At 40.8% G+C, this 26,027-nt stretch overlaps 2 protein-coding genes and 3 long non-coding RNA genes across 5 annotated transcripts, besides 2 other annotated features; 4 read left to right on the forward strand and 1 right to left on the reverse strand.

Annotated features, from left to right (window-relative positions):
• Window positions 1-220: 220 nt before the first annotated feature.
• On the forward strand, window positions 221-3,691 carry Stam (Signal transducing adaptor molecule). The gene is made up of 4 exons (NM_058100.4): window positions 221-562; window positions 1,055-1,332; window positions 1,392-2,595; window positions 2,662-3,691. Exons 1-4 carry the CDS (start codon window positions 520-522, stop codon window positions 3,204-3,206), a joined length of 2,070 nt encoding a protein of 689 aa, NP_477448.1. The 5' UTR covers window positions 221-519; the 3' UTR covers window positions 3,207-3,691.
• Window positions 3,692-3,878: 187 nt separating this feature from the next.
• Window positions 3,879-6,382, reverse strand: lncRNA:CR43807 (long non-coding RNA:CR43807). The gene is made up of 3 exons (NR_073756.1): window positions 6,147-6,382; window positions 4,489-4,586; window positions 3,879-4,419 (listed from the first exon to the last, which is right to left on the reverse strand). It is a non-coding gene; the product is annotated as a long non-coding RNA:CR43807 (long non-coding RNA).
• Window positions 4,589-6,122: a mobile genetic element.
• A 5,469-nt stretch (window positions 6,383-11,851) lies between the features above and the next one.
• CG12517 (uncharacterized protein) lies at window positions 11,852-12,407 on the forward strand. Its single transcript, NM_135621.2, has one exon. It carries the CDS (start codon window positions 11,925-11,927, stop codon window positions 12,339-12,341), a length of 417 nt encoding a protein of 138 aa, NP_609465.1. The 5' UTR covers window positions 11,852-11,924; the 3' UTR covers window positions 12,342-12,407.
• Window positions 12,408-12,551: 144 nt separating this feature from the next.
• Window positions 12,552-12,818, forward strand: lncRNA:CR45453 (long non-coding RNA:CR45453). The gene has a single exon (NR_124185.1). It is a non-coding gene; the product is annotated as a long non-coding RNA:CR45453 (long non-coding RNA).
• An 880-nt stretch (window positions 12,819-13,698) lies between these two features.
• Window positions 13,699-14,069, forward strand: lncRNA:CR45454 (long non-coding RNA:CR45454). The gene has a single exon (NR_124186.1). It is a non-coding gene; the product is annotated as a long non-coding RNA:CR45454 (long non-coding RNA).
• A 4,213-nt stretch (window positions 14,070-18,282) lies between these two features.
• Window positions 18,283-25,281: a mobile genetic element.
• The last annotated feature ends 746 nt before the right edge of the window (window positions 25,282-26,027 follow it).

Here is a 26,027-nt window from a genome sequence, read left to right on the forward strand (position 1 = left end):
ACCATAGCTACCAGTGCTCAAATCATATCAGATGTTTAATAGATTTATATTATTAGTTGTCTAAATTTATTTAAATATACAATATCAATAATATTTATATGTATATATAAATAAAAATGTTTTGCATAATATAAGTCTCGAATACCTCTAACTAACCATTGAAAATGAGCTGCAAAAAATCCTTTGGATTTCCCGACTATTCGCAATCTGGCCACACTCGCCATTAGTCATTTTTTACACAATAAACGTAAATTAAGCGAATTTGCAAGCGCTATTCGGAAGTTTTTAGGCTAATCGAAAAGATATAAGCAGCCCAAAAGAGATTTGGAAAAAAGCGAAAAGGTCTACGCAGGAGGAAGTACACCAAAAGCGTGCTTTCAGTCGCCGTGACGCACCGAAAATCGATTGGAGAGGAAAAACAATAGGGAAAACAGACAAAGATCAACTGATTTGGATTTATTGACCCCAGGGCAGCGCAGATTATTGGCAGATAGCCGAGCGAGCGGTTTGGTCATAAAGATGGGAATCTTTGGGCAGTCGTCGCCATTCGACGCCGACGTGGGTGAGTTACCACTTATCGTTAAGCTGTTGTGTTGGCCGATTGGACAAGCCGATGTTCCAATTGGACTGCACAACGGTCCAATATGCGTTTCATAGTTTTCTATTCTTATCTGGGGTCTAAAAACCCGCACACCACACCATTTTCCCCTGTTTTCCCTATGAACCCGATCCCCCGATTGAGCAGACAACAAAGAAAGTCATGTGAGATGCTGTGCGCAGCTCTGCGTCGTTCGTTGAACTTCTTATTGGAGTTGTTAGATGGCAGTCGCTGACCTTGAGTGACGTAGCACCCGCAGCCCCTCACACCCCCTCCGTTTACGCAGCCAACCCCCTCGCCATCCCTTAATGCAATTTAGTTAGTTTCCGATTGTATTGATTTTCTTTAGCTGCAATCAGTTTTCGAAGAAGCTTATCTTTGTTTTGCTGTGACTCAGAATATAAATTTCTATTTGACTGATAAGCTAATGCGGTTCATGCCTTTCTTGTTTTATAGAAAAGGCCACCAGCGAAACTAATACCAACGACAACTGGTCTCTGATTTTGGATGTATGCGACAAGGTAACGACCAATCCCCGCCTGGCCAAGGATTGCCTGAAGGCGGTGATGCGCCGCATGGGCCACACCGATCCTCATGTGGTGATGCAGGCGATTACGCTTTTGGACGCCCTGTCCAACAACTGCGGAAAACCGCTCCATTTGGAGGTGGCTTCACGGGATTTCGAGACGGAGTTCCGCCGCCTGTTGGCCAAAGCACAGCCAAAGGTTTCACTGGTGAGTACAAACAGTTTTAACTCACTTATTTCATTTCTAATTCCAATTATGATTCACAGAAAATGCGCCAAGTGCTGAAGAACTGGGCTGAAAACGACTATAAGAACGATCGAGAGCTCGACTTGATACCCGCACTCTATGCCAAGCTGCGCCAAGAGGGATATGATTTCAAGAATCTTGGCGATAAGACTAGCAAGACTGTTGCCGAAAAGGCCGCCGCCCTGCCCAAAGATCCGAATGTGGTCAGCAGCCAGCAGGAAGAGGATGACATCGCCAAGGCCATCGAATTGTCGCTGAAGGAGAACAAGGGCAGTCCAAAGACTGGGAGTGTAGCAAGTACCGGCACCGCCAGTGCCTATCCCTCATTGTATCCATCTTTCGCTGGAACCGGCTCGAGTGCACCGAGCGCCGAAGCCAGTTCCGCACCAGCGCCAGAGCCGAGAAAGGTTCGAGCTCTGTACGATTTCGAAGCTGCCGAGGAAAACGAATTGACCTTCTTTGCCGGCGAGATCATTCATGTGCTGGATGATAGTGATCCAAACTGGTGGAAGGGATACAATCAACGCGGCGAGGGTCTCTTCCCCTCGAACTTTGTCACTGCCGATCTGTCCGTCGATCCCGAGCGGCTGGACATCAATCAGCAGCATAAGTCGGCCGCCGCAGCCGGGCAACGAGAGTTGGATTCCGCTGCGGCACTGCAGCAAAAGACTGAAGCGGCAGCAGCTGCCGCCGCAGCTCAGCCTGTGGAGATCGACGAGTCAAAGATCGACCGGCTGCTGCATTTGCTGCACGAGGCGAATCCCGAAGATCCCTCGCAGGACAGCGACGAAATGCTGCAGCTGGAGCAGGAGGTCCATCAGATGGGACCGCTGATCGATGCCGAGCTGGAACGCGTCGACCGCAAGCACGCTCAACTGACGCAGTTGTCCAGCGACCTCGTCGACGCCATTAATCTGTACCATACCTTGATGCGGGATGACCGTGCTGCGGCTGGACATTTTGCCGCCGCTGCTGGCGGCTTTATGCCTGGACTTGCTGGTTTCCCGGGTGCCGCTCTGTACGGTGCTCCAGGTTATCCTGCAGCGGGTGGATTCCCACCGGCCCAAAATTATCCGGGCATGCACTCGATGCCATATGGCCCCGTACCAAATCCTCCCACTTCTGCTCCATCTCAGGCACCTGGAGCTCCTGGTGGCTATCTGGGTCAACCGCAGGGGCAGGTGCCACTGCCCTATCAGAACGGACATGCCGCACAGATGAACTGTTAGTACAAAGGATTAAAATACTTATTATATTTACCTATAATAACATTTTCAATCGTCTTTCCAGCGCTGCCAGCCCATTTGACTCAACCCACTGGCACTGCACCCATGCCCCAGCCAATCTACACTCAGCCGACTCCCGTGACCACCCAACAGCAGCAGCAGCCACTTCCACAGCACCCTCAACAGCCGCCACAGCAGCAAGGCCAGCAGCCCCCACAGCATCCCCAGAACAGCTACCACATCGACCCCCAGTCACAGTACGCCCAAGTTCCGCCCGCAGTCACACAAATCCAGCAGCCGCAGCAGCCACCGGCTCCGCACGCTTACATGTCGCCGCAGCATCAGCAGGCACCGCCACCACAGGGATACCAGCCAGGACCAAATCTTTATGGACCGAACGGATCGCCGGCCGTCGTCAACCCGCAGAGCTACATGTCCCCACAGCAGCAGCAGCAACAACACCCACCACCACACGATCAGTTTAGTCAGCTGCATCAGCAGATGGCCGCCATGTCCATGGCTGGCGGACCGCCAGTTGGGGCGCCCGGCTATCACATGCAGAACGATGCTGTCAAGAACAACATTCCTATCTACCAGCAGCAGCGGTAAGACCGCTGCACTAAAACAGAGACCTTCACTTGGTTCGCTTTGAATTGCCCGAGCAACTTTAAGCTTTGTCTTCATTCTGACAAAAGGATGTCATCGAGTATGTTAGTTTTGGCCAACTTGCCGAGAAACGGAAGTTGTCAAATCTCTGCTATGTACATTTTGAGAAGAGCAATTGTCAGTGAACCAAATATGTCGACTATCCTTTAAAATAACGAAAGAAGCCAAATTAATATCAAGTATACCCTTACGAGTTTTCGTTTTTTGTGTTTATATTTGGTCCAACGAAATGATATATTTTTCTGGAAGTAAGGCAATACCAGTCGAAAAAGATATATATACCATATAAATAATCTGTATTCAACAGCACGTATAACTTTGTATTTAGTGCAGGGGAGATAACTATTATGTATTATGTTTATTGTACGGATTATGATAAATCTAACGAAACGAATCACATTCATTAAAATCATAAAAATATACTAAGTAAACACAATGTCTTTGAAAATTGCAAGTCAAAAGCTTACGGCTACCCTTCTCAAATATTTTCAGCACTAGCAATCGATGTGGAATAATTTTCAAGAAAATTTTGGAAATCAGATGAAGTTTTTAGAAATTTTTTTAGTGATAAAGAAAGCAGATTATTTGTTTATTTCTCACTTGAATTGTTTGTTTATTTTTATGATATTTATTTAAATTTTCTTATCGATGCTATAAAACATGAAGGTAAAATTCTTTATGTAGGCTTCAGAAAGAGTAATCTGCATTGCTTTATAAACTGAAACAATTCAGCACGAGTTTTGGATTCGCACCCCTTTTAAACTTAACATGCTTAGAGCTCCATTCAACTGCGCTCATCCCCTTTTCGGAGAATACCTCCCTCCGCTCGTGTTAGTGCGCTTTTCCGATGAGATTCCAATATATTCAGACAAGCTTTGCCACATGCCACTGTCTCGCAATCCGGCAAACATGCAACAATTTAGCAAAATTCCATCCGGCATTCGGTGGCACAAATATCCTGTGAAATAAACTGTCAAAACGGGGCAGACAGACAGTATCTCAGCCTGGTAAATAGAAAATGCCAATGAATGCGGAGTGTCACCTGGAGTGAAAGAACGACGAGCCAGGAGACGGGCGAGAGCAGGCTATGCAAATATTTGCTGATTGTTGATTTCTATGGGCTGGCAAGTGGGTGGTTGTGGGTGGTGTTGTCTAGCTGCAAAAATGTCAACAAATGCATAGGTATTTTTTAAATTAATTGATTTTGCTGGCCTTGCACGCTTACATCGAATGGGCTGGGAAACGGGAAAATTTGGGCGAACTGGCTGGGGTCGTGGGAAAATCCTGCCCAGCCGAACACCTGAACCTTGTTCGTCCTGTGCCCTTTTTTTTTTTTTTTTTTATTATTTGACTTACGGTAGGAAAATTAAAATCTTCTAAAGATACCACCTACCGTCCGTAGGTGGCATGCACGATTCATAAGCCCTATTGGAATTATGCCTACGTACTAAAACAAAAACCTCCGCGTGCTCTACAGTCCTTGCTCGCTCACCGGGACTGCCAGTCAAGGTATGACTTCGGTGAGCAGGATGTGAGGCCAGGTCGCACTCCCTTCCTTCAGTGTAGTCCATGGGGGCTCCTCCTTCCACCCTTTAGTCGCCTTTTACGACGAGCCGGGGACGCTGAGGATGAATTCTTCGCCCGCCGTCACCCAGGACACCAGTTTGGGCTTAGACATCCACTCTGTTGGCCATCTCGTCTGATCGGACACGCTTCATCATATTAATGATAATGCTGTGTCCCCGCTCCCAAGCCCCCCTGTTCGCCATCATAGCCGCGAACAAGCCACTAGGGCTGAACGGGGAACCTGACAGCGTCTTTAGCTGCTCTCTCTCCGCCGTGAACCTGGAGCAGTGCATTAGCACATGTTCTGCTGTTTCTTCACCGTCGACGCAGAACAAGCATTGGGCTGACTCTACGTGACGGAACCGGAGTAGATAGGCCCGGAAGCAGCCATGGTCCGTGAGGAACTGGGTTAGGTGGTAGTCCAAGCATTTGTGTTGGCACTCTGCCCAAACCGTCATCTCTGGGATGAGCTGATAGGTCCACCTCCCCCGTCGCGACGTTTGCCATCTACTCTGCCATTCACCTAATAGCCACTCGTGTGCCTCTTGCCTGGAAGCGCCACTCCGCATTAGGCTGAGAGCCTTGATCTCCAGATCAATCGGCGGCAGGCCTGCCAGCGCTAGCGCCGCGTCTTCGGATATGGTCCTGAAACCTCTAATGAGCCTCAGAGACATTGACCGTAGCACCGAACGAGCTCCTTTCAGGTATGAGACCCTGCCAGTGGCATTGCTCCAGACTGGTGCAGCGTATAGTAGCGAAGCCTTTGCTACTGACACCAGCAGTTTCCTGGCCGGGTGTCTTGGGCCTCCGACGTTGGGCATAAGCCTCGCCAACGAAGAGGCTGTGATTGCTGCCTTCTTGCTGGCGTGGCTCGCGTGGTCCTTGAACGATAGTCTGCGATCTATCATTACCCCCAGGTACTTTAGGGACTCTTGAGAGGTCACCTGTGTACCCTTGACGGAGACCAGCATGTTCTCCACCTTTTTCCTGCTGCTTAGTAGGACTGCTTCGGTCTTGTGAGCCGCTATTGCTAGCCCGGCTTTCTCGAGCCAGCGGATGGCAGCACCGATCGTAGAGTTGCATTTGTCTTCCAACCCTGCGATTGTTTTCGAGACAGCTGTGATTGCCACATCGTCAGCAAAACAATGCAGCTCTACTCCTACGGGCCTGTTGATGCCCAAGATCCCATCGTACATAATGTTCCATAGGATTGGTCCAAGTACCGATCCTTGGGGAACACCTGCCGAAACTCGGTATCTTTTTGGGCCATCTTCCGTATCGTACCATAGGATCGTACCATTCCGTATCGTCCTGTGCCCTTGGGCCCGTGCAATTGTGTGCTGTTGTGTTGCCTTTGTGGAGCAGTTTCCGTTCGGTTCGTTGTCAACTTTGATGGCATTTTGCTCAGTTTCGTTCTCGATTTGATTATTCCGCCGGGTGATTTGCATTTTGTGCCGCTGCATCTGTATCCTTCAAGTCGGATGGCATTAATCAGAAACAACTGAACTGGCTCAAGGACGACCCTTCAACCCACCCACCGCCTCTCGTGCTTCCCGCTTCCTTCTTTATCATTATTTTTTTTTTTTTTTGTAACACTTGGCAATAAAATCAAATGATGCGGGCATCGTAAAGCTTCGCGCCTCTCGCGTTTTCTATGTCGTAAAAGTCGACACGTTACCATTATTGCGTTATGTATCGCATTGCCATTTTTGTCCCTTGACTGCAAATCCCCGGCTCCATGTGCCATGTGCCATGGAGGTTGGACCACGGCCACGAATCTTCCATTGCTGGCTTCCTGGCCTGCGGATTGTGGCCTTTAAAGCGGCATAAATGATTCCCTTTTTTGCAGCTCTTCATTCACCGATGCGAATGCCTCAAAATATTTACCCGCGCTGAAAATCTAATAAAAAAAAATTGTTGGAAAAAATCCGGACAGAAAATGGGGTAAGGAAAAAATATTTATGGCCATTTGCTTTTGATATTTATTCAATGGTCTATTGTTTGCCGATAAGCTGTGAATAGTTTTTTTTTTTTTTTTTTTTTTTTTGCTTTTTGTTGGTCGTTGTTTAGTCAACAGTTAGTTAGGTTGGGAAATCCAACAGGAAAAATGAAAGATGGTCGTTCAGCGAGGTCCTAAATTCCTGAATAGTTAATATTGAACGATGTTTAAATTCCCAAAACATATTTTAAGCTAAAGAAAAAATGTATGAACAGATAAATATATATTTGTAGGTGGAGATTTAAAAATGAATCTAATGTTTTTATGCAAATAGTTAGTAGTAATGTTTTACTTGCTTATGTTCTTTTAAAGATAATGAATTTTCCGCATACATGTACATGTACAGCCTTATGTTGTTTGCGTAAAATAAATAGCAAAGTAATTTTACAACGTCAACATTTTTGTGCCACTTGAAAAATTGTTCAGAGCATTTGAAACCATTTCCCCAATAACTGGCCACAATCGCAATTTTCCCAGCATATGCAAGTGGCACGCTGACTGGGAAAACTATTTATTATTTGCACACTTTCCACAAGGTCACGCTGCATGCCATCCCAGCTCGTCGCTTTTCCTCAAATTGTTTCAAGGAAGCTTACTTTCAAATCTAACAGTCATGAGCTAGCAAAGTTTTTCAAAGAGAAAACTTGTTTTTCGCATGGAAATTGGCTGAGAAAACGGCACACAACATACAAAATATGCAGCTTAATTGGCTTTGTATCGCCACTTTTGAAGGCTTTGAGGACTTTCTTCATTTATACATTTTAATTCATTGTTACTTTCAGAGCAAAGTTGAATTTTTTCAATTCATAAACTTGATGCAATGGGGAATGTGTAAGCAAAGTGCGCAATTTCTGGGAAAACAGGATGAAAAGCGCAGGGAAAATGCCTAAACGAAGCACGCGTATACATTTGCATACTCTTTGTTCTGCTTTTGCCAGACATGTTTAATTTTTTCCTTTTTTTTTCGCCTTTTGTCAGAACACATCACTCACTGGTTTTCCATCGCATTCCATGTGCCTTCCGCTTACCTTGGATTCCCAGTTTATCATGCATTAATTAACGATTCCATTCAACTGCCATCATCGCAGCCCTCTTGAGTCGTGCGAACGGCGAACACACAAACTTCAGCGAACAGTTTGCACTGCATTTGGATAAGTTGTACTCGAGCACACTACAAATATCCAGGAGTGGGGATACAATGCTCGTTGGAGTCCAGTGATGCCAGGACTTGCAGGTTCATTAAACGTATATAAAAGCATACAATGCCATTCATCCTGAAAACATATCTAATAGATTTATTATTTTGCTTTTGTTGTGAGTTTTACTATATGTTAACAGAAATATCTACATATCCACATATCTACATAAGTATCTACATGTGTATCTACATGGGAATCTACATAAGTATCTACATAAGCATCTACACATCCAGGAAACTTAATGATTGCTTTTTAATGCATATTATAGTTAGCTAATTAAAATATTGGTCACTTAAAATTACAAAATATAAATGCACATAAAATAGATATAAAATAAAAAAGAAAAAAATCTTTAAAAATCGAATTAATATTTTTCGTGCTTTTTTGAGTTGGTATGCAAATGGGAAAGTTAAATACTACTCAGTGAAGTGGTCATCACTGATTGTGGGCGTTCGCATTGGTGGGCGGGGCAGCAGGTCGTGCTGTTTCTAAATCACAAACACTGGCACACACTTGTTCACACAGCTGCATATTGACTTTCGCTGAAGTTGAGCGCGTGATTGAGCCAATGAGTGATTGGAGAGCTGTGAATGATTGAAAGCCTTTGTCTGAGTGTAATTTAATTAAACAAATCAAAGTTGTGCGCCAGTTGGGAGGCGGTCCCGTGCCATCCGAGTGTTTTTCTGTTAATTGAAAATACGTTCAACGAACGCGAACAAATATGCCGACAGCTGGAGGAAGGGGTGGGGTTTTTGGGTGGTTGTTGGTGTTTTTCGTGGCATTAAATAATTAAGGGGGAAATTCGCGTACTCGCTCGCGTTGCCCATTTTCCCACTGTCGCCTTTTAGGCGCTTTATTATTTCACTTTTTGCTCGAATTTGTGTTTTGTAATTGTGTTTGTTATCGCGTTCTATTTGTGTTTAATTATGTGCACCACCACCTCGTTCAATTGTTATAAATATATAAAATCAAATACTTATGCATGAGGTGTTTTTTCTTTGCATCCGGTGTGCGGTGCACATTACCAAAATTAAACATTTGGCCATTTCGAAATGTAACAATTTGCTGTATAAGCACTTTGCTTTATTATGGTAAACATTTGAATGGTTTGGTTTTCAGGGCGTATATATTTTTGTGTTGATTGACTGACAAGCTGCAAGTGTGAATATTCAAAGCTTTTACGAAGGAAAGCTTCAAAACACGAAGGAACGACAAACGGACGGACAGATAGATAAGCGGACGGACATGACAGGATACTAATACGGCTAATGATTATGATCGATATTCTTCTTCTTTTAATAGTTACATACATTAAAAATTTAACTCTACGAGTTATCCTGCCAATGCTTAACACATTTCCCAAACACACGATAACTTGGCTTAGATGCATCCCAGCCACTTGCAGCTGCCGCTGACACATTTCCGAACTCACTGTAACACACAGAGGGCCGTCATTAGGAAAGTGATGGGACAAAAGATTCCGTTGAATAGTGGGTCCATGCTCGTGCCGCCTTATTGGAAACTTATTCGCCGGCAGGACTGCAATTAACAGGACACGGAAGGCGACAGGCAGCTCAGTTTGATGCACGAGGCGATGTGGGATGGCGACAAAGTGGATTTAATGCCGAAAGGGTCCGAGGCAAGTAAGTTTTATGCAAATTGCATGTTGCACATACCCAGTGGATGGTGGATGGGGGAGGGGGGTAGGGCGCAAGAAAGATAAATTACTTTTAAAGTGCGCAGAGCCAGAAATGCTCTACTCAGTGCTCCTGGTAGTGCCAACATATACACATATTTATACATATATATACATGTACTTCTTCGATGGCCCGAAATGCAAATGGGTTTTCCCTGCACTCGTACTTCCTGATGATTTGCTTGGGCCGAAACAAGTTTGCCATGTGCAAGTTTTTAGATCGTTTTGCCTTTTGGGCTTTTCTGTTTGGCAGCTTGTATATTATTTGTTAATTGATATGTCGCAAAAACTTTGCATCCTGTGCTGTAAAACTTTGTAATGCCCGAATCATTGTAGATCTACGAAAAATGGATTCGTTGTCTTGGCCACCGATGATAAATCGAAACTCACTTTAATAACCATCTGTTCTCCTTAAAGAAATCCCTGTATACATATGCTCGAAGAGCAGGAATAATTAAATTGTAAAACAGGAGAACGCAAAGAATTTATTGGACTGAACGAACTGGAATTCCAGGTTTGCGTCGACCTCAGCAAAAAGCATAGAAATAGTGCCAGAAGTGGCAAAAATTCCGGGTAGCACAGGTGCACCAGCTGGCCGAAGTTGGGCTCTGTTTAACTATTTTCTATTCATTTTTGCATTTTGCTAATAAAAATTTCATTTTTGCTTAACTAAGTGAAACGAAAAGGTTAAAAGCAGAGCAAGGAACTCTGGCGCAAACGTTCGGCGAACAATGAAGGATTTTATCTTGGCCGACTGTTGTTTGGTCAAGCCTTTGCCGCCAGTACAGTGCTCCCTGGCTACGTTGGCCCAGTTCTTCCATTTCGCCATTCACTTCTGATAGGGAGTGAAATCAGTTGGCGTATAATTTCGTTTTGCCATCGCTCTCAAAAAATATATTTGCACTGTACTTCCGCTTTTGTGCCCGTTGTCTTGTTGCCTAGATAACATTTCCGTCATTTCCCTTTGTGTTGCTCCTTTTTCGGTTCCTGTTTGTTTGCAAACATTTTTAAAATTGTTTGCTGTAATTTGTTTCCGGACCCAGACAGCAACAAAAACCAAAAAAAAAAACCTTAAAAAAAGGGAATATATACAACAAAAAATAGGCAAATGGCCCTTGCCAAAGTGGGCGTTTCTTCTTTTGGCCAACAAACGTAGTTACAGCAGTCGCTTTGTATTTTTTACGATTAAAAAATTATAATTTCAATGCTTGTCTGCCGTTTGGCTCAGCACGTTTGGTCCATCTTTTTAACTTGATTTTTGTGCTGCCAAATGGCGGCGACAGCTGTGGGTATACCATGTTCTATAAATCCAATTAATCGGGATATCCCTAGGAATTTGGGCATCGCCACTATCCCAAAATTCGGCAGCACGTTCCATGACTTTTATTAGTTTCACTTTTTTTCGCCGAGAATTTATGGCGATTTTTGTATATCTATGCAAATGTTTTTTATACGGCTGTATGTGTGGTTGGGTATAAAAATATTTATTTGTTTACTTGCCGTATTGCTGTCCAATTATTAACAATTACACAGTTTTCAAGTTTGAATTTCAAATGGCGCTATAAGAACTGGTAAAAGATACAATTAGGGAAATTTCAGTCAACCAAATGAGTTATTCATTTTAATTATATTGAGTAAATTACATATCAATTACAGCATTTTTTTTAGTTTTTATTCGGACAGCAATTTAATTGGTTAAAATCCTGTTTACTTTTCTCTACATTCGTTTGCATTGTAAAAGTGCCGGAGTGTGTCATCTGTTGATTAAATTATATACGTATGTATGTATCTATTTGTAAGCAAACACTGACGTCATTCGCATTCTAATTCCAAACGAAATGAAAATATTTAAATAAAAAATAAACTTTGCCACGTGCTGCACTCGAATGCAATCGGAAGTCACGTACCATGCTGACTCAAAGTTTGCAACGCAAATAGTGAAAGTGCTGCGAAATCTAAAATTAAATAAAGCTCGTAATTTGACAAAGTTATTAATAAGATAGCTTCGCCGGCGTTTCAGATACTTCTGCTTCAGCGCATTACGTTACAATCGAGCAAAGCTGAAAAATGAAATACGAACCAACGATCACACAGCACGTAGAAATGTTTGAAGTTTTGTGGCGATTTCAGTTCAAAACCAAATTTGCTGCAGATCGGACGCAAAGTTTTCAAACGGACTTCAAAGGATATATATTCATAAAATGAGTAACCTGGGATCAATACTGCTCCTTCTGCTCATCATCTGTATCGAACGCTCGCGACAGCAACGCTTCTCGCATCCCGAATCCTGGACGGATAATGGGATTTACGTTCCCGGTTCGGAGGACGACCTGGACTGGACGGGCGCCAATTGGCAGCTGGTGGTCCGCTTTCTGATGCAGCGCCAGCAGCTGCGTTTCTGCATCGCACTGGCCAGATTCGATGAGCAATTGGTGCCCGGCACAGCCTGCCAGGCTCTTTTGGCCAACGGCCCGCTTATGGCCAACTGCGATATTGGCAACATCGAGGATCTGACCATGACCTTGCGCTATGCCTTCGGCGAAATTCTGCTGGACACAAGTCGAAAATGCCGTCCTGGCTTGGAGCTATTCGGAGTTCGCTGCAGGCGGAGGGCATAACCTGGGGAAAGGTTTTATTAAATATTTTAACTTTAATTTTAAAAATACTAGTACAGTTTCAACAATGCCAAACAATTTTTTTAGTTACCCTTTTCTCTGCAAAAGTTGTCTAAGTTCGTTCTAATTTTATGGCACTTAAATACTTTGGATAACTGCTATTATTTCTAATTATCATCGATGTATTTTTGTGTGCAGATACGACAGTAAGCCAAGTGTTGCCAGAAATAACTGCATTAGTTTGTCGCTAATAAATTAGTAACTAATGGAAAATCGTAACATTTTTGCTAGCTGCTGAAACTACTAATTGTTCCCATTTCCAAATCGCCTCCTAAGTGCATTGCTAATTCACTTTATCGAGCAATTTTTCATCGTCTGCCCTGTGCTGTCCCTTGTCATTTCAATATGTCAATAAAAATCAGAATGTAACACTACCACCACTGCCCATCCCCTGATATATATTCGTTTCCATTGGAAACTGGGTGAAGGACTGAGTCCGAGTGGCGAGTCCTTGCCGAGTGCACTGCCTCCCTGACAAATGACGATTATAATTTGTAAAATGCGCCCATCTTGTTGTTCCCCTTCAGATCCTCAGAGGTCCCCAGATCCCCAGTTGCTTGTCGCATCCCCGATATGTTCGACTTGTGGCCTAGATGTTGCTGTCCGGCCATTTTCGCCCCATTCCCAGGCATTTTCACTCTCGGATTCAGTTTAGTTCATCGCAATTGTTGTTGCAATTAGCAGATGCGATGGGCGGGCATTTTCCGGGCGGTAATATAAGCACAACTGATGGTTTGAATGGAGAAAATTGCACAGCGCAAATGGCCGATAGCCGTGGGTGGATAAAGTCGTACGAGTATTGTTGCATTTGGCAATTACCGGCAAATGTTTAGGAGCAAGCTGTGTTTTCCATGCAGAGTTTTCCAATTTCAATCGGAGCTGTGATATCTTTTTCAATCGATTTGCAAGACATCTTCGAATAGAAAAAACTGTGACACACTCCCATGCAGAGCAGTCAACACAATAGACGCTTTCCAAATCAGTTTTCGCAATGAAATTGATGGGATTTGTGCATCGAGTGTGCAAGCTGCAGAAGTGCATTTTAGGCTAACATTATACGGGACAACAAAATGTTTATCTAGCTGAACAGAAATGGTTTGGAAAAATTAAACGATTAGATCTAGAAACATTAAATACTCAATTTTAAAAATAACAAAATATTAAAAAAAAATCATTTTTATAGAAAAAAATCAATTTAATCATTTTTTCATTTTCATTTACATTTAAACAAGTTTGAAATTGAGTTTCATTTGCTTTTTTTAGCGACTGTTGTTCAAGCGTTTATCTGCCACTTTCAAGGACTCTTCAAGCTGCTCCCCAAATTATGGACAACTTTTCTTCGGCATGGCCAAAGCTAAATGTAAATTAATGAATTGTTTAAAGTGCTTAAAATATTTACGCTCAAAGCAAGTGGATGAGCACTGCCACGCCTCCCACCTCCCGCCCCCCTTCGCGGACTAGCTTCAATCCAGAATGCTGTGAGCCTGGGCCGCTGACCAATGAATATGCAAACGATCCGCCACCCACGGACACTCCTCCCACCAAGTTCGTTATAACGCAGCATAAGGTCAAGGAGAAAAGGCAACGGAGAAGAGGTGGGCGGAGAAAGTACACTGGTCTACACAGCTCGGAGGTCTAGATATTCTAAGCACTACACTTGTTATTTGTTTTAAAAAATAAATAATTCAATAAATATATGTACATACATTTAAAATACAACTTAATAAACGTTTGTTATGGCTGACAAAAAGTGAGGAAACATTTTGAGCAAAATATAACATTTTATCAAGTTAGATCCTTGTTCGCTTCGTACCACGGTGCGTATACGCGTTGGTGTCGAACGGTCATTAAGGCAGCGAACTGAGAGCTGAGCCCGCTGTTTACGCAGTGTGGCGATGGAGCAGCAATGGGTAAAAACAAGAGGACGACAGTGGCAACAGTCTGTCTTGTGACTTCTGGTGCCACCCGTGATTTCCCACCCATCCAGTGTCCTGCGGAGCGCTGTGCTCCTTCGTTCCACCCATGGCTTTTGCAACTGACGACTGACTGTTAATGCGGAGCCCCTCGTTCCGTAAAATATGCATAAACAAATGAAACGAACTGACTTTGCCACTTGCTCAGCGCCACTGCAGCGTTTCCAACGTTTTGAGGCGCTGCAGCCTTCTGTCCTTTTCGTCCTGCCGTTCTGTTCAGCTCGAGTAATTAAATTTCGCTGGAAATTCCTTGCATTTCCTTTTCTGATTTCGCCTGAGCTACCGAACTCGCGGATTTTTCTGTGCTATTTGCATTGAAAAAGTAAAAAATCTATTAATGAAAAGCGACTGGTAATAATTTATGCAGCAGTAAGCAGATAGCTGAAAGCTGAGGTTCATTTTGATAAGGCGGAAATGCCTTTAAATCACTTGACTGCGAGCATGGGGTCAAATGCCTTCGACGGTCGATTGGCAAATGAGATCGAACCAGATTGCAATCACTGCCCACAGACTCCCTACTGCATCCTTTGAAATCCACGCGGCGTAGAAAACGATACAAACTGGTACCAAACTGATTGCATTGTCGTGTGCACCCAGGAATGAGCAACATGGGAAGACAAAGGAATCGAGCCAGAAAGGTTCGATGCTTTTGCGCAACAATATTAAAGGGCCACATGAAAATACTTATGGAAAAACTGGAACGCTTGTGTTGTCTAATTTCACCCGACCAAAATGGTAGGAATTTTATTACATTATATACTACAAAATCATTGATACTAACAGCATATGGAAAACGTATTGGTAATTAACTTACTGTGATATCTTATTAATATACATTAAAGTTTTTTACCCCAATTCGTTGTAATTAAATTATTTAGAATACAATCAAATATTTATGATGTATTTGAATTAACTGTGCTAATTGATGTGTAATTATAGTTAAATACGTTTGAATGAATTATTCTGTGTTCTTTTTTTTTTTTGGGTAATTGTTCGCTTACCTTTCATTTTTTCCTGTCAATCACCGTGAGGCATCGCAATCGACTGTTATGTCGGGTGGCAAGTGGCATGTGGCAAGGATGTGCGGCAAGGATGTGTGGGCCTGTGTGTGAGTGCGATCCATTCGGGCTCTTCAAGGCTCATTTATGGCCAGCATCGTTGGTCACTTTTTATGCATTTTCCCACGCTGTTTACTTTGTATACAAACGAGTGGCACTTACTTATTTTGTGCCACATAATGAGCGCTCCTGATGGTCGCTTATAAATTATAAAGCATTCCAACTCACACACACACACTCGCTGTCGACCAATAAACTTACCGCTCACACCCACCCAATTTGATTTGTATGGCTTTTCAATTTGTGCTCTGGTGCTCTTTAGTTTCATACCACTCCCCTTCGCTGGCTGGATGGGCGGTCGTATTTCCTTTTTGCTGCATTTGCCATTGTATAAATTTTTGGTATTTGCGCCAATTTCATTCCAAATTGAGCGCTGCCCACAGTCGTTTATTTTTAATGCACCCAGGCCATCCAAACATCCAAGCATTCAAACATCGAAGCATCCCACATCCCAAACCCAACCCAAACTCGAGCGAAACGAAACGGAACGAGACCGAGGCAAGGCAATATGGACATGGGCTGCTTCTCGCAAGGATGCGGACCAGGTGGGGAATGGGACTGGTGGGCACCACATCAGAAGTTGATTTTTTTCGACTTTCAGCTCGGCTTGCCTTTATTTCCCAATTCCCATTTTTCTATTGTGGTCTAGCAGAGGGATTTCGGCTTTACTTGTTTGTATGTCTGCTTTTGGGAACGGAACACGTGTTGATTTGCCGTACCATAATACTTTATCAAGTTCTAGCCTTAAATACCGCACATATTCTGCGACTGCAACTGCGACTGCAACTCAATATCAATTTTCGGTTTTATTTTAAATCCATTGTGGAAAATTACGATCCCCAAAAGTGCACTGGTGAGAGCATCCAAATTGCGTTGCTCCGCCCACATGGAATCCCATTTTTTCCCAATTTGGTCCTTTGTATTATTTGCAGTGTGCATTTTGGACATTGTGTCCTGCCGGATGCCAAACACTAGCTGCACAGCAGGACACTCAGGCGAATTGCAGTGGCAGGAACTGGATTGGAGGTGGGGGTGGCATCCCTGCAAGCAGTCGGATTACTTGGGCCAAAACGCAGCCGAAGGCGAAGGAGGGCCCCAAGTGCGCTCAAGATTTATGGCTCATGGTCCTCTGCTTTTGCGGTTGTGCGGGGATAGGCGGTTGGGGGGGGGGTATGACCAACTACTTGGGAGCTGTGGAGCCATCAAATACAATCAAACTGATTGCCTTTTTTTGTATGCCAGCGCCGCCAGCAGGCAGCGCTGACCTATAATGCGATTTTGATTTTTTATTAATTTCTTAATTTGCAATTAGTTAATGACTGGCCGGGAGGCAAGTCGCTGAACCACACCCGCACTCCTACCTTGGCGACCAACAAAAGGGCGTAAAGGTCGTGAGCTACATACGTATGCCACACATACAGCGAATTTCGAATGTGGAACGGGCACAAATAAATAACAAAATGGCGTTCTTCAATATCCGGCGAGCGGAAATTTCAATAAGGCAGCCAAGGGAGGCTCCTTGGCCGTAATCAGGATATGAGCTCAAATGACTGGGCGAAAAAATGTGTGCGGCAATCAAACCTCGTGTATGTGGGCCGTTTGAGGGGGCGTGGCAAGTTTTGAATTAGTTGCGCCGAGGAATTCTGCATAAATCATTTCCTGTTTGTGTCAAAGGAACAAAAAAAAAAAACAAAAAATCGAAAAGGAAAAAATGAAGACTGAAGATAAAAGCCTTGCAAAGACAACGACGACGGAATGGAATAAAAAATGAAAAGCGAAGGAAGCTACAAAATGACATGACAAAGTCAAAGAGACGAACAAAAATAAGGGCAAGACAAAGCAAACAGCAACAATAACATTAAATTAGCATTTTTTATTACTTGTAGTTTTCGTTGCCCTTTTGTACATTCCTTTGTGTGTGTGTTTTTTTATTCCGTTTCATTGCCAGATATTTGCATAAGTTGACACAAGCAGCTACTAAGTAATATTGCGCATTCGACATGTTGGCCAGCGGCTTTAACTGGAAACTCTGGCAGTACAAGCGCTTTTATAATCAAATTAAATATTTGTTTGGACTTGCATGCTTGCAAGTGTACTTCTAACATAATGTATAAAGGAAGTTAAAGCTTTTCCATTACGAATATCTCTTTAAATTCAAATTCGAAATTTAAAGACAGAGATCAGCTCGCACTTTTGTGTATATATTCAAAATAAGTAACCACTACCATTTAAAGTAATTGCAAATTGAATTGCCCGAAAACGAAACGGAAAAGTGCAGCTCTTCGATTTTCCATCTTCGGTAAAACGTAAATGTTCCCTGTTGTGCGATAGTTTAACTGTTATGGCTACTGTCTTCCTACCCTTCATTCAGATGTCTGCTGAAATATGTATGAAATCTTACACATTTATTACAAAAGAGCGGAGAAAACAAAAGGCGAACCGAAGGAGCCGGGCACATCTGCATGGATTTCCACATCTTCCCGATCCGCTGCTCCACCGCATCACTGCTCCACTGGTCCACGTATAAATTTTATGTACACTTACTTACTTCTGCAAACAATGAAGGCTCCGTGACGTGACTTAGTCCTGGGGCTGGTCAGCTGGAACCGGGGAGTCCTGGACGAGTCCGGCTCGTCTGCCATTGTCCACAGCTCCTTGCTGCCCATCCGCCTTCCGTTTCTGGGTCGTTGGCTGCCAAGTGCAACGATTTCGGTTTCCATTGGCATTATGTAGTTTAAGATTTCACCCGAATGGGCATGCATATGTGTACTCCGTGTATTTACATACATATATAGTGACGTATTTGGGTGGTCCAAACCAGCCACTTCCATTATTTCAAAGAAATCAGTAATGCACTCTAGTAATTTTCCATAACGTATCCCAGCTGCGCAGCATTCGTTTATCTTTGGCAGCGCAGCCGTTCTTGTAAACATCCTAAAGCCTGACCTAAGCAGATTTGACTGCCCTCTTTCAACGCTACCTAATCTTAAGAACCCAAGAGCGAGGCTCTCCCGAAATACAAATATTGTTCAAATACTGAGGCTTCTCCTCAATCCAATTTGCATTTGATTTTTAGTCTTAAGCTGAGATCCAAAGAATAAAGTCGTGAAACTATTTCTCCTAAAAACTATTTTTTATTTCTTGGCGTTGTCCTTAGTCAACTGACGGGACATTAGTTCGACTCATAAATAAAACAACAATTTTACTGGCGCAGTCGGTAGGATACAAAAGTATCCGAAAAAAAAAGAACCTTCGAGTGGAAAATAAGTTAAATTTTATAGTCCAGTGCTCGAAACATCTCCCAAAATAAATTCGTGAAAACTCTTCAACTTGGATTATAATTCCAATTCGGTTATCCAATAATAAGTGGAAGTGAAATACGAAACAAAAATATTAAGTCCAAAGGCAACTAAGTTTTAAAACCAACATATAAAAATAAAAAATTAAAACAATATAGAATTTTAATAATACAACACAAAAATTTACAAAACAAAAAAAAAACAAACAAGTGAAACTAGAAAGCTTAAAAATAATAATAACATTGAATCCGAAACAAAACAAAAAAATAAAACACAAAAGTTAAAAATTTTACAATAAAAATGTCACAACCAATTATTGCGCTGAGCGACATAAACCTTGCCGAAGCCCGTCGGCAGCTTAAAGACATTATGCCATTCAAGGGTGATCCAGAAACCCTTCACACCTTTATCAGCAGAGTGGATTACGTAATTTCGCTCTACCAAACAAATGATGTCCGACAACAGAGGATTCTACTGGGAGCCATCGAAAGGAACTTGGACGGACAAATTACACGATCTTTGGGACTTCCGAACATCGAAGATTGGCCTACCCTTAAAGCAAGACTCATCGCGGAATTTAAAATTCAAACACCAAACTACAAACTTCTGGAGAACTTCAGGGAGACACCATACAGAGGAAGCCTAAGAGCATTCTGCGAAGAAGCGGAGAGACGACGTCAATTACTAATTTCGAAACTACACCTGGAAGGTAACCAATCGGATTTTCTTATTTATATTCAGGGTATTAAAGAATCTATTAAGATACTGATAAGGAAACTACCAATACAATTATTCACTATTTTAGCCCATCACGATATTACAGACTTAAGATCCTTAATTACCATTGCGCAAAATGAGGGAATTTATGAAGAACACATTAATTTTGAATTTTATGAAAAACCAGAATATCGTAATAAAAATTCAAATTCTAACCAGAATTCGAAAACACAAAAATTCAATACAAATGTTCAAACTCAAAATCGACCAAATTACTCACAATATTCCCAACCCTTCCAACCTAATTTTAATCAATACATTCAACCATTTAGACCTAGCTATACACAGCAGATAACTAACAACCCACCCATGTGGCACGCACCTAATTATTTCAGACCCAACCAATACATAAACCCACAACCCATTATTCAAAAAAATCATTTCCAACAATATCCCAACAAAGCCCAATTTCCCCAAACAACGCATTTTAGAGGAAATACATACCCTCGACTACAACAACCCTCTACATATAAAAATACTAACTTCCCGATTACTAAACGACTAAGACCATCGGACAGTGAACAAACTAAAATGTCTATTGACGAAATTAGATTCCAAGACGCGCATGAATTCGAACAAGTCCAACCTAATTATTACGAGCAACAGTATTTTAACCAAAATCAATACAATCCGTATCAAAATCATAGCTTCATTAATGAAGGGCAACAACAAGTCCAATCTGTACAAATTAATAACAAACAAAACCAAAATAATTCTGAACTAAACGAAAATTTTCGGTTAACAGCCCCGGAAAATACGAATACATAAAAATAGTATACAAAGGGCGCTCATACAAATGCCTTCTAGACACAGGATCAACAATTAATATGATCAATGAAAATATATTTCGTCTTCCCATTCAAAATAGTAGATGTGAAGTTTTAACATCAAATGGCCCTATTACCTTGAACGACTTGATTATGTTACCCAGAAATAGTATTTTCAAAAAAACCGAACCATTTTATGTGCACAGATTTTCTAATAATTACGATATGCTAATTGGCAGAAAATTGTTGAAAAATGCTCAATCAGTTATTAATTACAAAAATGATACAGTTACCCTTTTTGATCAAACATACAAATTAATTACTTCAGAATCCGAAAGAAACCAAAATTTGTATATCCAAAGGACACCAGAATCAATTGCAAGCTCAGATCAGGAATCAATAAAAAAATTAGATTTTTCACAGTTTCGATTAGATCACCTAAATCAGGAGGAAACTTTTAAGTTAAAAGGCTTGTTAAATAAATTTAGAAATCTTGAATATAAGGAGGGAGAGAAATTAACATTTACAAATACAATTAAACACGTACTAAATACAACACATAACTCCCCAATTTATTCGAAACAATACCCACTTGCGCAAACACACGAAATCGAAGTAGAAAACCAAGTACAGGAAATGCTGAATCAGGGATTAATTAGGGAAAGTAATTCTCCATACAATAGTCCTACTTGGGTCGTACCAAAGAAACCGGATGCTTCTGGCGTAAATAAGTACAGGGTAGTAATTGATTATAGAAAGCTAAATGAAATAACCATACCTGACAGATATCCAATTCCAAATATGGACGAAATTCTTGGCAAACTGGGTAAATGCCAATATTTTACAACGATCGATCTGGCAAAGGGATTTCATCAAATAGAAATGGACGAAGAATCAATTTCTAAAACTGCATTCTCCACAAAAAGCGGTCATTACGAATACCTTCGAATGCCATTTGGCCTTAGGAATGCACCCGCTACTTTTCAAAGGTGCATGAATAATATCCTTCGACCGTTGCTTAACAAACACTGTTTGGTGTATCTGGATGATATTATAATTTTTTCAACATCCCTTACAGAACATTTAAATTCAATACAATTAGTTTTTACAAAGCTTGCAGATGCAAATTTAAAATTGCAACTAGACAAATGTGAGTTCTTAAAAAAGGAAGCTAACTTTCTTGGTCACATAGTTACCCCTGATGGTATTAAACCAAATCCTATTAAAGTTAAAGCCATAGTTTCATACCCAATTCCGACAAAAGTAAAAGAGATAAGAGCTTTCCTTGGATTAACAGGTTATTATCGCAAATTTATTCCAAATTACGCAGACATAGCAAAACCCATGACCAGCTGCTTAAAAAAAGGAGCAAAGATAGATACACAAAAACTTGAGTACATAGAGGCATTCGAAAAACTTAAGGCTTTGATAATTCGTGACCCAATTTTACAATTACCTGATTTTGAAAAGAAATTTGTTTTAACCACAGATGCAAGTAACTTGGCCCTCGGGGCTGTCCTTTCTCAAAACGGTCATCCTATATCTTTTATTAGTAGAACACTTAACGATCACGAATTAAATTACAGTGCTATCGAAAAAGAATTACTTGCCATAGTTTGGGCCACAAAAACTTTTCGACATTATTTACTAGGACGACAATTTCTCATTGCCAGTGACCATCAACCTCTTAGATGGCTTCATAACTTAAAGGAACCGAATGCTAAGTTAGAAAGATGGAGAGTTAGATTAAGCGAATACCAATTTAAAATAGATTATATTAAAGGGAAAGAAAATTCAGTTGCCGATGCATTATCAAGAATTAAAATTGAAGAAAATCATCATAGTGAAGCTACTCAACATAGTGCAGAAGAGGACAATAGCAACCTTATTCATTTAACAGAAAAACCAATAAATTATTTCAAAAAACAAATAATCTTTATTAAATCCGATAAAAATAAAGTAGAGCATTCAAAAATATTCGGTAACTCCATTACCACAATTCAATATGATGTAATGACACTTGAAAAGGCCAAACAAATTTTACTCGATCACTTTATCCATAGAAACATTACCATTTATATTGAGAGCGATGTAGATTTTGAAATTATTCAAAGAGCACACATAGAAATTGTTAATACCACCTACACAAAAGTAATTCGCAGTCTTTTCCTATTAAAGAACGTTGGTTCATACGCCGAATTCAAAGAAATCATACTTCAATCACATGAAAAACTTTTACACCCTGGTATACAGAAAATGACAAAATTATTTAAAGAAAATCACTTCTTTCCAAATAGCCAACTATTAATTCAGAATATAATAAACGAATGCAACATATGCAATTTGGCCAAAACAGAACATAGAAACACCAAAATGCCTTTAAAAATCACACCCAACCCGGAACATTGCCGAGAAAAATTTGTAGTAGATATTTATTCATCTGAGGGAAAACATTACATCAGTTGCATTGATATTTATTCTAAATTCGCTACACTTGAGCAAATTAAAACTAAGGATTGGATAGAATGCAGAAACGCATTAATGCGCATTTTTAATCAACTAGGTAAACCCAAATTATTAAAGGCAGACAGAGACGGAGCTTTCTCCAGTTTAGCTTTAAAGCGATGGCTTGAAGAAGAAGAAGTCGAATTACAGCTCAATACAGCAAAAAACGGGGTAGCAGACGTCGAAAGATTACACAAAACAATAAATGAAAAAATTCGTATAATCAATTCATCTGATGATGAAGAAGTAAAATTAAGCAAGATAGAAACAATCCTCTACACATACAACCATAAAATTAAACATGACACTACTGGACAGACACCTGCTCAAATTTTCTTATACGCTGGGCATCCCATATTAGACACTCAAAAAATTAAAGAGAAGAAAATAGACAAAATAAATGAAGACAGACAGGAATTTAATATTGACACTAATTACAGAAAAGGTCCACTACAGAAAGGCAAATTAGAAAACCCATTTAAACCAACCAAAAATGTAGAACAGACAGACCCTGACCATTACAAAATCACTAATAGAAATAGAGTTACGCACTACTACAAAACACAATTCAAAAAACAAAAGAAAAATAATAAACTCTCAATTTCACAGGCACCTGGTACCCGATAACACTATTGTTTATACTGATCACAGCTGTTCATGGACAACAAATTCAAATTAATAATATTGACACCAACCACGGATACCTCCTTTTTTCTGATAAGCCAGTACAGATACCATCCTCCTTTGAACATCACTCCTTAAAAATCAATTTAACTGAAATAGACATCGTGGTTGACTATTTTGAGCAAAGACTACGAACCGATTACCATGCACCCCAGATCAATTTTTTATACAATAAAATAAAAAGAGAACTAGCCGGAATAACCCTGAAACATAGAAACAAACGGGGTCTTATTAACATTGTGGGTTCAGGTTTTAAATACCTATTTGGAACACTAGATGAAAATGATCGAGTCGAAATACAGAAAAAACTTGAAATCAACGTCCATAACTCAGTAAAATTACATGAACTCAACGACGCCATACGATTGATAAATGACGGAATGCAAAAAATACAGAATTATGAAAATAACCACACCATCATTGACAGTCTTTTGTTCGAACTAATGCAGTTTACGGAATACATAGAAGATTTGGAAATGGCTATGCAGCTTTCCAGACTTGGACTGTTTAACCCCAAATTACTAAACTACGACAAACTTGAAAATGTGAACAGCCAAAACATTTTGAACATTAAAACATCCACTTGGATTAACTACAATGATAACCAAGTATTAATCATATCCCACATACCCATTTACCTTTCACTAATAAGCACAATTAAAATAATTCCTTACCCAGACTCCAACGGCTATCAGCTAGATTACACAGACACACAATCATATTTTGAAAAAGAAAATAAAGTTTATAATACCGAAAATAAAGAAGTAAAAAATGAATGTGTCACCAATATTATTAAACACTTAAATCCAATTTGTAATTTTAAGCCAGTACACACGAACGAAATAATAAAATACATAGAACCAAACACAATTGTAACCTGGAACTTAACCCAAACAATTCTTAACCAAAATTGCCAAAATTCAATTAATAAAATAAAAATAGAAGGAAACAAAATGATAAGAGTAACGCAATGCAAAATAGAAATCAATAATATAATTTTAAGTGAAAATCTGTTAGAACCAGAAATAGATTTGACACCACTATACACACCACTTAATATAACAAAAATAAAAATTGTAAAACACAACGACATTGTTGAGATGATTTCAGAGAACAATATTACACTTTACATACAAATGATCATTGTAATAATCGCACTAATTTTGTTGTACTCATATTTAAGATATGTATCATTTAAACCATTTATGATGCTGTATGCAAAACTTAAAATAAGAAAAAATCAAAATCAAAACACACCACAACAAACAGAAATAGAAGAAACTCCATTTCCCACACTATATCCATCAATCCCAGCCCAAGTATAGGCTTCTCTTTAAGGGAAGGGGAGTGACGTATTTGGGTGGTCCAAACCAGCCACTTCCATTATTTCAAAGAAATCAGTAATGCACTCTAGTAATTTTCCATAACGTATCCCAGCTGCGCAGCATTCGTTTATCTTTGGCAGCGCAGCCGTTCTTGTAAACATCCTAAAGCCTGACCTAAGCAGATTTGACTGCCCTCTTTCAACGCTACCTAATCTTAAGAACCCAAGAGCGAGGCTCTCCCGAAATACAAATATTGTTCAAATACTGAGGCTTCTCCTCAATCCAATTTGCATTTGATTTTTAGTCTTAAGCTGAGATCCAAAGAATAAAGTCGTGAAACTATTTCTCCTAAAAACTATTTTTTATTTCTTGGCGTTGTCCTTAGTCAACTGACGGGACATTAGTTCGACTCATAAATAAAACAACAATTTTACTATATATATGTATATATATATATATGTATATTTATGCTTCTTGGGGCCGGGCTAAAGTGAGGCATGTCCTGCGGCCAAAAGAAATTGTAAACATCAAGGCACAGAGATGTTCTTGTGTTGCTGCTGTCACAGGACAGTCATCTTTTCGGATAATCGAAAACTTTGGTGACTTTTCAATAATCTTTTGCAGTTCAGAGGTTCTCCCTAAAAGGGTGACAAAATGTCCAGGCATGTGGAAATCCCTAAAATGGGAACTATAGTAATTGAAAGTTAATAAATACAGCTGAGAGCCGCCTATTTCATCCTTAAATATCCAATCTTAAGTATAATTCTGTGGTAATTGGACAGTATATAATAATTTACCTTACCGTCGCTCCGTAATTCACTTCGGCTTATTAATTAAATCGCATCAAATGGGCTCATCACTCATCGCACCCGGCCATTAGGTGGCTTTAAGTCGCAAATAAGCTTTAAGTAGCCACTCGTTCGAGTCCCCACTGTGCCCCAGAGCCCACCGCCCAAAAAGCACCCGATCCATCTGACACTGTGTTCTGGTTGCGCCCCTAACAACATTGTCAACATCGAACAAATCGCTGCCATCAGTTCTGGGTACATTGTTTAAAGAACATTTTAAAATTCAGCAGGAGCAACGGACCGCTTATGTACATGTCCTGTTTGCCTTCGCTCTGTATATTATTTCATACGCACGCTTCTTAAGCATGGCAATAAATTTTCGTGCGAAATTTT

This window comes from Drosophila melanogaster, chromosome 2L (genome assembly GCF_000001215.4).
Source record: "Drosophila melanogaster chromosome 2L".
Lineage (NCBI taxonomy): Eukaryota > Metazoa > Arthropoda > Insecta > Diptera > Drosophilidae > Drosophila > Drosophila melanogaster.

What these genes read in the sequence shown, in the direction of transcription:
- Stam (NM_058100.4), top strand. Translation starts at nt 520, where the DNA reads ATGGGAATCTTTGGGCAGTCGTCGCCATTCGACGCCGACGTGG. An exon ending in GCCATTCGACGCCGACGTGG is followed by an intron (nt 563 to 1,054) that starts GTGAGTTACCAC and finishes CTTGTTTTATAG; the next exon opens with AAAAGGCCACCAGCGAAACT. An exon ending in CACAGCCAAAGGTTTCACTG is followed by an intron (nt 1,333 to 1,391) that starts GTGAGTACAAAC and finishes TATGATTCACAG; the next exon opens with AAAATGCGCCAAGTGCTGAA.
- CG12517 (NM_135621.2), top strand. Translation starts at nt 11,925, where the DNA reads ATGAGTAACCTGGGATCAATACTGCTCCTTCTGCTCATCATCTGTATC.